The sequence below is a fragment of the Mustela putorius genome, unplaced genomic scaffold (genome assembly GCF_011764305.1).
Source record: "Mustela putorius furo isolate JIRA1106 unplaced genomic scaffold, ASM1176430v1.1 tig00003834_pilon_pilon_pilon, whole genome shotgun sequence".
NCBI classification, from domain to species: domain Eukaryota; kingdom Metazoa; phylum Chordata; class Mammalia; order Carnivora; family Mustelidae; genus Mustela; species Mustela putorius.
In genome coordinates this window covers 107,813,504-107,826,666 of record NW_025421987.1, presented here as the reverse complement: position 1 = coordinate 107,826,666, position 13,163 = coordinate 107,813,504, and the positions used below count along the sequence as shown (strand labels likewise).

General features: G+C 45.1%; 1 protein-coding gene across 5 annotated transcripts in view; it reads left to right on the top strand.

The window, feature by feature from the left end:
* Nucleotides 1–13,038, top strand: part of TMEM108 (transmembrane protein 108) — a 364,869-nt gene extending 351,831 nt beyond the window's left edge. For all 5 annotated transcript variants that reach the window (XM_004762492.3, XM_004762491.3, XM_045088908.1 and 2 more), the window contains 2 exons: nucleotides 4,791–4,945; nucleotides 11,074–13,038. In XM_004762492.3, coding sequence (XP_004762549.1) covers nucleotides 4,791–4,945; nucleotides 11,074–11,196 — 278 coding nt within the window. In that variant the 3' untranslated portion in view covers nucleotides 11,197–13,038. The remainder of the gene's footprint in view (nucleotides 1–4,790; nucleotides 4,946–11,073) is intronic.
* Nucleotides 13,039–13,163: the final 125 nt, after the last annotated feature.

Sequence of the window (13,163 nt, the reverse complement as noted above, 5' to 3'; positions counted from 1 at the left end):
AGAGGAATAAAAAACATATTAAACATGCTATGCAAGGAACATACCTTATAGGCAGGGACTAAGTCTTCAGGTGAACTGACTTGCACAGGGTCCCAATCACATAAGTCATCTCAGATCTGGTGGTAGAATCTGTTGTGATTCAACACAGTATTTCCCAAGTGCCCCTTGTGTGCCAGGCACTATGCCAAGCACTAGAGAATTGAGATATCTGATGTGGCTGCCTCCCTCAGCTCACAGAGCCCACTCCCCACCTGGGCCTTTCTCTTTGCCTGAGCTAGACAGCACAGAGTAGATCTAGGCTTCACTCCACAGGCCACACCCACCTGTTTTACAGTTCTAACAAGACTTCTACAGCTCTTTTTGGCATGTGTGAGTTTGAAATTAGATCTTACTGCAAAGTCAGAAAACCCATGGGCTGCCTAAACCACGCATAATAATGTCAGCCAAGACAGAAACAAGGACATAGCCTGAAACTGCACATAGAGAATGTTCCCAGCACTCTGAATGCTGGAGTAGAAAGTACTACTTTGTAAAGGAAGCTATGAACCCTTTTTTCAAAGTGGACTCTCACAGCCCCTTGGAACCACAGACTCCATGTCCTTCAGCGTCTGTCTTGCATTCCCAGTGTGCACTTGGGAGGGTCCCCTAAGCCCTACCTGCCTTAGTCCTAGCTGCTTCCACATAGAGTTCCCTATCCTTAGTCATGGCCCCAACTCCTGTGAGACCATCCTGTTGGGGCCCGGTGAAGACCCTGATGCAAGGGACATGAAGATAGAATACTTGTCCAACTTCAAAACTGTGCTCTTTCAAAGCACATATGAGTAAATACCCAGGCTGCTTTAATAGCCTAATCCCACTCCAGTCATCAGATAAGCAGACCTCTTCGAGCAGCTGCATTTATCCTAAAGCTCACTCTACTGCCCTCAAAGAAGAGTCTTCATTGCCAGTTTGCCATATATTTCAGGCAGGCTGGGTTAGTAGCAAAGTGCATGCATTTCCTCACATCTGGCTTTTCAGACCAGCCTGACCTTGTCCCAGCCCTGACCAGCCCTGACCTTGTTTCCTCCATGTACCAGAAACCAGATTTCAGGAGGCCAGAGTTGCTAGGCAGGTAGTTGAATCCCCTGCCTCTGTTGGAAACAGGGGGTTATCATAGCAAATCTCAGGCCTGCCCAAAAAGGGCTGTCATCAGTTCCATCAACCCTTCCAGATCGTAAGGCCAACCCAATGGCTGGAAAGATACATGTGCGAGGATTGAGAAATGCTTTGTCTCCTGAGCCATGCCAGAGACAGCCACGCAGGGGTTTAGATGTGCTGAAAACCAAAACTGATTGGATCCAGGCCACATTTGGCTAGGGCAGAGAAGCCATGTGGCTCTTGAGCTGGTCTCTGCTGCCACCATCAGGATGCAAAGAGGCCACCACCTTCTTTTAGAACTCTCTGGGCCTAGCACTGAATTGATCCTCACACACCCCAGTAAGTGCTCTGGGCTTTCATCAGGAGGTCAGTTTTGTGGCACATACCAAATCCATTCTCAAGAATGTCTTCACCCTGCCTCTCTGAAAAAGATTTAAGGCTTTATGGATGGTGAGAACAGGAACCAGACCAGCTGCAGATGTTTTTCCCCACCAATTTAGGTTGAGCCTGACTGAAACAGTAACAACACCTCTCTCTGCCCCAGATGTTGAGGGTCCACTTGCACTGCGCCCCCAGAGCATTCTGGCTTCTTCCAAATTGGCGGTGAATGCCATTAGATATATGTATCTCTTACAGGTCCAAAATGACTTTGTAGTTATTATATAAGAAAACATGGGTCAGAGTTACTCTTTCCATGAAAAGAGTAGAATAAATTGGAATGAGAAGGAAGTGTGACCAGGAGGGTGGAAGGAAGTGTTTCTCCTTGGGGCTTGTGAGCTAACTGAAGCAAGGGGGATGTAGAGTAGCCCCAGGGGCAGGCGGGGTTGTCCAGGGGCTGTCACCTCAGCTGGACCAGAGTGCCAAGCTCCCATACCTCTTCTCTGTGCTTCCCAACCAGCACCCCCTGCTGGGAGCCTTCTAGTCCCACCCACCAGGATGGGAGCTGACAGTGAGCCCCCAAACCTGGTTTCCCTAGGCCTATATCCTTATGTCCAGCCTGGCATCCTTCCATACCCTGAGGCCTCCCTGAACCTCCTGCTCGAACCCCCAAAGAAAGGAAGTGATTGTCCACAAGCTAGGCTGGTCCCTCAGGCTGGCACCACTGGACCAATCCTCCCTTCCAGAATGTCAGCTTTTTCATCTTCAAAGTGAAGGAGCCAAACTGGAATATGTGGCAGCTCCCTGTCTTCTTTTTTTAAACATTAAACCTGCATAAATCCCTGAAGAAGAGGCCTGGTATGATAGAAAGACTTGGCTTGTGGAATCAAATATGTCACAGCACCTCTCCTGCCAGTCACCTGTAGGCCTTAGACATGTAACTTAACCATTGGCCCAGTGCTTTCTCACCTATAAAAATAGGATTAATATCCACTGTGTTAGCTCAGGGCCTTCAAGAGGCAGATGCCAGGGGTATCTGGGTGGTTCAGTCAGTTAAGCATATGACCTTTGATTTTGGCTTGGGACATGATCTCAGGGTCATGAGATCAACCCCTGCATTGGGCTCTGCACTGAGTGTGTTGCCCAGTTGGGATTCTCTCTCTCCTCCCTCTCCCCCTCCCTGCTCACACTCTCTCTGCCTCCTTCTCTCTTTCTCTAAAAAAAAAAAAAAGGCAGATGAAAGCATGGGCTTGTGTTTGCACAGAGTTGTGTCATTTACAAGTGCTTCCACATGCCTCAGATGTGTTCCCTGCAGTGTTCAGGGCAATATAAGACAACAGCATTTCCCTGAGGGTCACAGAGACCCAGGTCAAGTTCCATTAATTACCTGAGTGATCAAGATCAATTTTGTTAACTTCCATGAGCTTCATTTGCCTCTTCTGCAAAGAGGAAGAGTAACAGTACATTCCTGAGAGAGCTATTTTGTGGGTTAAATCAGACTGTAAAGTGCCTAGGTCAGCGCTGGACATATTAGCAACTCCATAAGTCTCAATTGTACTTTTTCTTGGATGAAAGGTCAGGCCAGCAAAATAATGAAAGTTCTAAATCACAGGTGGTCCCTTGGCCTTGAGACACTCAATAGTCATGTAGCCCAGTTTTTCTTTCTCTTATGGAGGATGCTGGAAGAACAAGAAGAAAACTCTCATTAAATAAGTACTGACTGTGTATCAGGCAGTGTGCTCAGCATTTTGCATTCATGATCTCTAGCTCTCATTACAGCCCTGTGAATCCATAGTAGTCAAGTATGTTGAAGTGACTTACCTAATGTAACATGTAGTAGAGTCAGACTTGAACCCAGGCCTTTTAGATTCCATGCCTAAGTTCTTTCTGTGGCCAGGCCAGCTTCTATTGTAAATGAAAGAGCACTCAAGAGGCACTGGAAATTCCCTGAGAGAAACAATCAGGCCTGAAGCACTAACAACATTTGAGGGGAGAAAACTAGGAACAGAGCTCCCTGTTCCAACCCCCCAGACCATCCTGCAACAGGGCCAGCTCTTCCCACAAGGCAGAGTCCTGGTCCTGTGTCCTAAACAGGCCCAAACATGTTGAATGTTTTAGCTCAAACATTCAGAAATGTCCTTTATATCTTTAAAACTTTTTTAAGGTTACCTAGAAAAGTAGTGAGCAAATGAGAAGTCTTTCTGATCAAAGCAGATCAGATCAATAGAAACTTGCCCAATCTCTTGCCCTTGCCTGGAGGCCTTTTCAGGTTGAGATGCCAGCAAGGCCAGCAGCTAAGAAGAGAGCTACAGAAATCCTGTTATCCCACAGGGACTGAAGCGGTGGGCCCTGAGGTCTCAGCCTATAGGGATGCCAACTTTAGCAGATACCCCACACCCTGACATGTACAGGCAGGCCCCTTTGAAGCTGGCCAAATCCTCAGGCTGCCTTGGACAGAGCTTGCACTCTGCTGCCCCCTGGTGGTCATTGCCATGACAGCGCCAGCCTCTGAACTGCCGGATCTGGGGTCCCCTCTACCCAGGACAAATGGTCATCACCTTTAAGATGTTGACTGCAGCCCTGCCCACCGCTGGCCTGGAGTTTCAGCCATCCCACAGGCTAAGGTGATGGTAATCCTAGCAGGGAAATGCCCAGTCTTCATTTACTGGCTTCTCCCTAAGAGGGCTGCTCTCTTCCTTGTTAAAGCATTACTCAGCACTATGTCAGCCTGGACAGGCCACCTTACTTCCCCAACCTCAGAAGCCTTCCCTCTTGGCAAGCTGAAGCCCTCTGTTTACTTACCTATTCATTCACAACATCCAAATATACTCATTCCTCCCTGGAGCTCCATAAGTCTCAGAGATTGGACAGATAGGATCACACATTGAGGAAAGCCTTTCATGATCACCCTAAAGCATTCTCTTCTCAACTCCTCTCCATTTGCTCCCTCACTCCACCCTATTTTATTTTCTTTAAACAATTATTGCTGTCTGAATTTACCTTATATTCATTTTGTTTATTATATATCATGTGACCCTCTCTGTGCTCCTCCATACACAAACTAGGAGGGATATTTATGACACAGTGCAGCCTTGTCTTTTTTTCACTCCCTCTCTCCCAGAACCTGGCCTGAAGTTGACATTCAATGTGTGTAGATAGTTAACAAATGGTGTAAGTGGCTGAATATATAGCCATCACAAATTCACCTGGTACTCAGCAATGCTGGCCCCATGCTTTTCTCCCTCCCCTGTCTCTAACTTGGACTCTCTCTACAGCTGTCTTGCTGACAGTGTGCTGCCTGAGGAGGAAGAAAAAGACGGCTAATCCAGAGAACAACCTGAGCTACTGGAACAATGCCATCACCATGGACTACTTCAATAAGCATGCTGTGGAGTTACCAAGGGAGATCCAGTCCCTTGAAACTTCTGAGGTAATAAGCCCCAAACCATGAAGTGCCCCTGGAAGGTCCAGCCCCACTACAGGGAATAGCACAGGCTGCAGAGTAACCCACAGAGCATCTCCTTGCTTCTTAGTGTCTTGTTCCTCAAAGGATGGTCCATAGACCAGTAGCAGCAGCACCCAGGAAACTACAGGTCCCACAGCAGCCCTGCTGAATCAATCTGTATTTTTGGCAAGACTTCCCAGGTGCTTTCTATGCATGTTAAAGTTTGGGAAGCTCTGTTCTTGAGATCCCTGGGTTGCTGGGAACAATTCAATAAGTATTCCTTGAGAACCCATTTTCTGGCAGACAGTCTCTGGGGGTTATGAAGATGAGAGCTTGGGGCCCAGATTCCAAGATGTGGTTGAGGTATGAGCCCCAAGCATCATTCAAAAGCGGACAAACTAGAGGAGATACAAGAAGAGTTGTAGAGAGCTGTAGAAATCTAGAAGAAAGCTTTTGCAATGGGGGTTAGGAAGGATAAATGGATTTTGACAGGTATTCCAACAAAGGAAGTAACCTGAATAAAGGTGGGAATGTGGGCTACACACAGCATATCATGGGAGAACAGAATACGTTGGGTCAGGAAATATTACCCAAAATACCCATCTGGCCAGTGAGAGAACTAGGCTTTGACCTGGTGTTCCTTCCCCTCTCACATAGAAGGTGGGGGCAGAGGCCAGGGCACAGCAGGAAAGGTAGATTGATTTGGCGTGGACTTGAATAGGCTTGAATGGAGTTTATACTTCAGTCTTGGGCAATGGAGGGTCATTGAAAGTTTTGAGCTTTGTGTGACCTAGTTTTAAAAAGATTGTGCTGATGGCCTGGTGAAGGTACTCTATATGTGCTTGGTGAACAGCTAGGAAGGAGAGGTAGGGGGGTTTAATGGATGAATGAATGGATGGGAGGACAGGCGGGAAGACAGACAAAATAAGAAGGCCAGCTAGAATGCAATCGAGATGGCCTGGGAGATAAATGGCAGACATTTGAGTAAAAGCAGTGAGAACTGCGAAGAGTCCTGGAGACAGTCCCTTCTTCCCCTGCGGATCCATCCCCCACAGCATCCAGGGTGGGCTTTTATAAACATAAATGTGATCACATCACTCCCAGACTCAGAATCCTTTAGTAGCTTCCTGATGCTCTTAAGTTAAAGTTCACAGTCTTCTGAAGGGCCCATGAGGTGGACTTGGCCCTGGCCCAACCATCCAGCCTCACGTCATGCCACTCTCCATCTCATCTGCTGAGCTCCAGCCACCCTGGATTTCTTTTCATTTTTTTATAACACCAAGTTACACCCCATTCTGGGGCTGTGCATGACTGTTCCTTCTACTGGGATGTGTTCTGTCCCTCCTCAGCACCCCTTCCTTTGTTCATCTCAGTAGCTCCTACCCATTGTTCAGGCCCAGTCTAACTGTCACTTCCTCAGAGAGACGTTCCCTGACCTGCCATGCTGGGCTCTGCTCTCCTAACATATGGTCTCAGCTCCTTATGCTTTTTCCATCATGGCACATACCAGAGTTGTAAGGATGTAGCTGCTGACCTGATATTAGTTTCATATTTCACTCCCTAACTAGAATACCCAGTTGCTTCCACACTGTAAAACCCAGGAGTCAGTTCTAAGCATCCCTCTTACTCAATCTACCAGCAGCATCAGCACCGTCAGTCATTTCCTCCTCAGAAAGTTTGTCTTCACCCCATCCTGTTCTGGCTCTCCTCCACCTTTCAGCAGCTCCTTCTCAGTCTCCATCACTGGCTCCCAGTCCTTTGTCCAGTCTCTAATCACTGCAGTGCCCGGGTTCAGCCTTCCCACTGCTTCTCTTCTCTCTACTTAGTTTCATGACTTTAAATATTATCTCTGCACCATTGACTTGCAATTTCTACCTCTGATCTTTACATTTCCCCTTCACTCAGACTCATGTACCCAGCTACTGCTGTGCATGTCTCATGGGCATCTCAAATTCAACATTCCCCAGATTGAACTGCTGACTTCCCCTCCCCACCCAAACACCCAGAAGTTCCCTGGTGTTTCTCATTACATAAATTGCATTGCCAGCCCCCTTCTCCTCTCACACACTCCACACCCAGTCTATCAGCAGATCCTCTTGGTTCTTCCGATATAGGAGTGCTTCTCACCACCCACATTGCTGCCTCCCTCAAATCATGGATTGCTGCAATAACTTCTGAAAACAAGGTCTCTGCTACCATCTTGCCTTCTATCCTCCACACAGTAGCCAGATGATCTTCTCAAGGAAGGACTCCATGTCTGCCATGTCTCCCAACCCTCAAATGGCTCCTCTTCACACTTTGAACAAAATCCAGATTCTTCTTACCAGACCCTTCACAGGCTGACCTTGCCCACCTCCCTGGCCTCCTCCTGCCAGACCTCCCACTGACCACACACTTGAGCCACACCAGCCTTTGGCTTTTCTTCAACACAGTCTTTCCAAAAACACAAGATTTCTCTTGCACCTGTATAAAATGCTCTTTTCCTGGTTCCATCCCTCACTTCCTTCAGGTCTCTGTTCCAGTGCTGCATCTTCAGAGAAACTTGTCCTGACTTCTCTATACAGAGTAGAAGCCCACCTCCACCCCCATGGTTTTCTATCTTCTTTTCTGCTTTATTTTTCTTCAGAGCACTTCTCACCACCTGACACTGCATCATTCTCTGTTGACTGGCCCCTTATCTGTCTCTTCGTAGAGTATAGGCTGCCTGATGGCAGAAGTTTGTTCTCACTGCTCTATCCCTAGCACCTAGAACAGTGCCCAGAACATGGTAGGTACTTGGTAAATGTTTATCACATGAATGAACCGTAAGTTTTATTCACGATTGACTCATCACCCAGCCCAAAGCCTAAGACTCGTGGAAGCTCAATAAAAATGTTGAACCAAAGGACAGAGCAACAGGCTTCATGAAAGCATTGGTCTTTAGTGTGGTCAGGGTACATCTTGCATAGCAAAATTAGTAACTACACTTATTGTGGTGAGCATTTCATAATGTACATAATTGTCGAATCACTTTGTTATAACCCTGAAACCAATATAATATTGTATGTGAACTATACTTCAATAAAAAATAAAAATGCTTTTAGAAACGTTCCTGAAATGACAGATGTTGACGAGGATGCAGAGAAAGGAGAACCCTTCTACACTGTTGGTGGGAATGCAAGTTGGTGCAGCCACTCTGGAAAACATATGGAGGTTCCTCAAAATGTTGAAAATAGAACTACTCTACAACCCAGCAATCTCACTACTAGGCATTTACCCTAAAGATACAAATGTAGTGATCCAAAGGGGCACGTGTACCCCTTACACTGTTTATAGCAGCAATGTCCCCAGTAGCCCAACTATGAAAAGAGCCTAAATGTCCATTGACAGATGAATGGATAAAAAATGTGTATATATATGTGTGTGTATACATATATACACACACATACGCACACACACACGTATATATACACACACACATACACACACACATATACACTTTTTTATCCACTCATGTGTGTATATATGTGTGTATACATATATACACATATATACATATACATATACATATATATGTATACACACACATATACACTTTTTTATCCACTCATGTGTATATATGTATGTGTGTGTAAGTATACATACACACACACACACACACACACATATACATATAATGGAATATTATGCTGCCAACAAAAAAACCCAAAATCTTGCCATTTGCAACAACCTGGATGGAACTAGAGGCTATTATGCTAAGCAAAATAAGTCAATCAGAGAAAGACAATTATCATGTGATCTCACTGATAGGATGAATTTGAGAAAAAAGACAGAGGATCATAGGGGAAGGGAGGGAAAAATCAAACAAAACCAGAGAGGGAGATAAACCATAAAAGACTCAATCTCAGGAAACAAACTGAGGGTTGTTGGAGGGGATGAGTGTGGGAGGGATGGGGTGGCTAGGTGATGGACATTGGGGAGGGTATGTGCTATGAATTTTGTAAGTAACTGATGAATCACAGACCAGTACCCCTGAAATAAATAATACATTATATGTTAATTTTTTTAAGTGTTCCTGAGAACTATTCTAGTGAGTAAAAAATATGGGTAAGTTGGCAAAGGGGCTGGCCACATTTTGAGTGTGGGCTCTGAATCTCTGAACTCTAAATTTCTCATATTCTCTTTGCAAACTGGTAAATGAAAACCAAAGCCAAAGGACAGTGTCTGTGAGCTTACTATAGAAAAGACCATGCTTATGCAGCATCCTAGTTAGTCATTCCAGCCCAGAGCACTGGGGTTGCCATCGGACAAATACCAGAGGTTCTAGTAGAGGCTGCCCCACCCTTCCACCCAACCTACCCCTGCCATAGTCACCATCCCAGGTCAGGAGATTGCAAGAAAACCAGCAGCAGGAAGGTCCATTTGGCTTCAGAATGGGTTTTATCACTGTTTCCCTCCCAGCAGGTTGGCTGCCCTCATTCTGCTTTATTTAGAGTAATGTTACAATTTGTTCCAACTCCCTGGGTACATGCAGGCCCTGCAGACCACCCATAGCACAGTCATGAGGTCACAGGGCATCTGCCCCGCACGCCATAGCCTGAGGCTGCACTCACAGCCTGCTGTGTAGCTGCCAGCTTTGGTGGCTGCCAAGTGCTTTGCCTAAGCAAGTTTCTCTGGTGCCCTGCTCCCCGTCTGGGTTGATGAAAGCAGCAAAACACAAATCCAGGCTGTACAGGCAAAATTGTAATGCTCAAAATGTGCCTGGAAATTTTTCCATACTTTTTCTCCCCCTCTTCCAACCATTCCTCCTCTTTTTTTTTTTTTTTTTTTTTTTTTTTTTTTTTTTTTTTTTTTTTTGGTCTGTTATTTTCTAAGTAAATTTCTCTTTCACACTGTGGGAAGTATCCACACGGTTCACCCTTGGTGAACACTTGCTTTGTAAGAACTATAAAATGACACACCAGATCTTGGCCGCAAAATTTCCCTCCACAGCTCAACCCAAAGCCAAGTGGAAAAAGGGGATGCCCTGTTTTCCTTACTCAGAGGGCTGACCCCATGTCTCCCTCTCAGATGGACACTCAGTCAATTCCAGACATTGAAGAAAATTTTTATCTTCTGAAAAGGCATTTCACCAACAAATGGTCTTTCTTCCTTTCTCTCCTTATTTTCCATAAGGCAATATGTACTCCCCCAAAATTATACATGTTTTGCTTAAAATAAACTTCAGAGAATTAATCATATCTTCTTCAAGTGAAGACATTTAAGCAAGTCTGGCCAAAGCCAATTCTGCCTTGGCATATTACTGAGGCTTTGCCCTGAAGTAGCCTACAGGTTCTGAGACAGCAGTTTTTTAGAATTGGAACAAGCTAATTTTTCCCCTGAATTAATCCCTGGGCCTGACCTTGAGTACAGATGTCTGGTGGACCACAAATGCTTGCAATCCTTGTTCGTTGAAGCCAAAGCTGTTCAGAAGACCTAATCAGTAAATTGCTTATCTCTGGGCTTTTCCATTTCTGAGACTGTGTAGACAGACTGAATTTTTCACTAACCACCTACTGTCACGTAGAGACTCATATGTCTTCAACTCAGGACATCTAGTGCTACAAGAAATGGGGCAATAATTCTGACCAGGCTCTGGGAGAACTCAGGAGGGGGAGGAATGAGCCCTTAAAGGCTCAGACAGGTGGGTGCTAGTTGAGGAGAGAGGTGAGAAGTTTAGGGTGTGAAAGTGCAGAGAGAAAAAGCCGCCAGATCTCCCAAAAAGCTGTGAGAAAGAGGCAGGAATGAGAGTCCGGGGCCCACACAGACCCAGTTTTGCCCATGAGGGCAGTAAGCCATGTGCAATGTGTCATGCACGGCAAGTCCTCTCAGACTTCTGCATGGAGAGCAATGCCATCTCTTGCAACCTGAGCTGGGAGTCATTCAGGGAGCAGGAAATCTTTTCCAGACACTACTATAAAAATCTGAAGGAAGAACAGAGAGGGCTCTGCACTTCAGCATTGGCAGTGAGGACGATGAAATGTTTACCAAGCAATCTCATGTGGAAATGGATGTCCTTGTGTGTGTGTTTCTTTATGAATGGCCACCACCTGAACTCTCCGAGTACATACTATCTCCTCCCTCCCTCCTCCCAGGACCAGCTCTCGGAACCCCGATCCCCAGCCAATGGTGACTACAGAGACACTGGGATGGTCCTCGTCAACCCCTTCTGCCAAGAAACATTGTTTGTGGGAAATGATCAAGTATCGGAGATCTAACCGCAGCAGCTCTCGCTTTGCTGTTCCCTACCTTTTGTCTCTAAATTATAAATATACAAATATATATTATAAATATAATCTTTGTGTAACCCTGACTTAATAAGAAACATTTTCAGCTTTTTTTTCCTAAGAATTGTCAACATCTTTTTTATAAGTGTGGTTTAAAAAAAAAAAAAAAAACTTTACAGATTGATCTGTGGCTTTATAAAATAAAGGTATTTCTAAGCAAAGCAGTTGCATTGATTGCTTCTCTTAATAACTGTCCTTGAGCATTTGGGGGTCCCAGCAGCCCCAGACTGTTGAGGGAAGAGATAGACCTGTAGAAGTGAAATGTTAAATGGTCACAAGCACGGCCCTTTGAGTGCTTCTTAAAGCTCCAGTTCTTCTTGATTCAGTGGAACCCCATTTCCTCCCCCTCCTTATGCACACCAGTGAAGGCAACTGGGCCACCTAGGGAGAAGCAGCAGACTCGCACACAGAGCAGGAAAAGGGAACATCTCATCACCCCCGGTGAATGAGTATCCTGCACTTGCACTGTGACACCATTGGCTGTCAAGGCTAATTCCGTCTGAGTTCAGGACAGCAGGCAGGAGCACGCAGCCCTCAGGAGTCTGTGGAGGACATCCAGCATCCCAAGGCCACATCCCCCTAACGTCACACGACAGGGAGCTTCCACTATGCTAAACAATAGGACTGCCTTGCTCTGGTGGACAAAAATGCCCCCACCCCACCCCAAGCACATTCCTGCTTCCTCTCCAACACCCACATCTGCTTTCAAACTTGTGCCTTTCTCTGGAGATGGTTTAGATGTGGATCCTAAGCCTGGAGCTTGGGAATGCTTGCCCTTCCTCAAGGATCAAATGTTTATTGGGATTCAGCTTTGTTTTCTCAAAAGGCATCTCACTGTGCCCCTGAGGAACATGCTTATGTAAGAGGCCTTGAAGTGTGGAGCTGTAATTTTCTAAACCCTCCTGCAATCTTACAAACACAAGATTGCCAAAGTGGATTGCTTGGGAGAAGACATCATTTTTTTCCCTCCTTAGCACTGCAGACCTGCTTGTAGGTCCGCAGATGGGCTTCCCACCCAGTGCTCATTTCCTAGTCTCCCCTGCATGGCTGTCTTCACTGGTGGTGGGCCAGCACCTCCCCTGCCCATACTCAGGAGTGGTCAGACCCACAGAGATGTACAGGGGCTTCCACAGATGGCTGCTTCTGTGGGTCAGACCCACAGAGATGTACAGGGGCTTCCACAGATGGCTGCTTCTTACTTTTTTTCCTAGTAGATGGTGGCGAGAGAAGAGAACTGCTTTGACTCTTTCTCTAAAAGAAAATTAGTTTGATAGTATATTTTGAATATAGATGTTCTTATAGTAAGATTGGGAATTGACTTGAATGTTGATTCATATGTTCGTGTTGTTACTGTGGTCTTTTTATCATAACTTTCTTTTCTTCATACGTTTCCTTTAAAAAAAAAAAAGATGGCCTTCAAAAATGTGTGTTCTCAATGTTGTATGGATCTACTTAACATGAGTTTGGTGGTTGTCTCTCTTTAAAGATTCTTCAACCCACAAGGAAGCAGGTTAAATGTTGCTCTGAAATTCATTTGCCAGCGTGCTCTGTCTGATCTTTTAACCTTATATTTCTGTCAGCTATTGCATTTACTACAGCAATGTGTGTGTGTATATAAAGAAATCTGTTTGTAAAGTAAAACTATATATAATATATGTAATCAAAGATACATATGTTATATATATATATATATATATGTGGATGTATGACTTATTTTTCCTTATCCACAGAATTCAACTACCATGTATATATAAATAAACTTATTTTATTAGTCAGAGGATTAAGTTGCTAATACATTTTGCATTCTTTTCATTTTAAAATAATTTTTAAGTCTTCCTTAAGGACTGACACTGTTTAATATTCATCTGTATTTTTTAATCTATTTTAACAATAAGTTG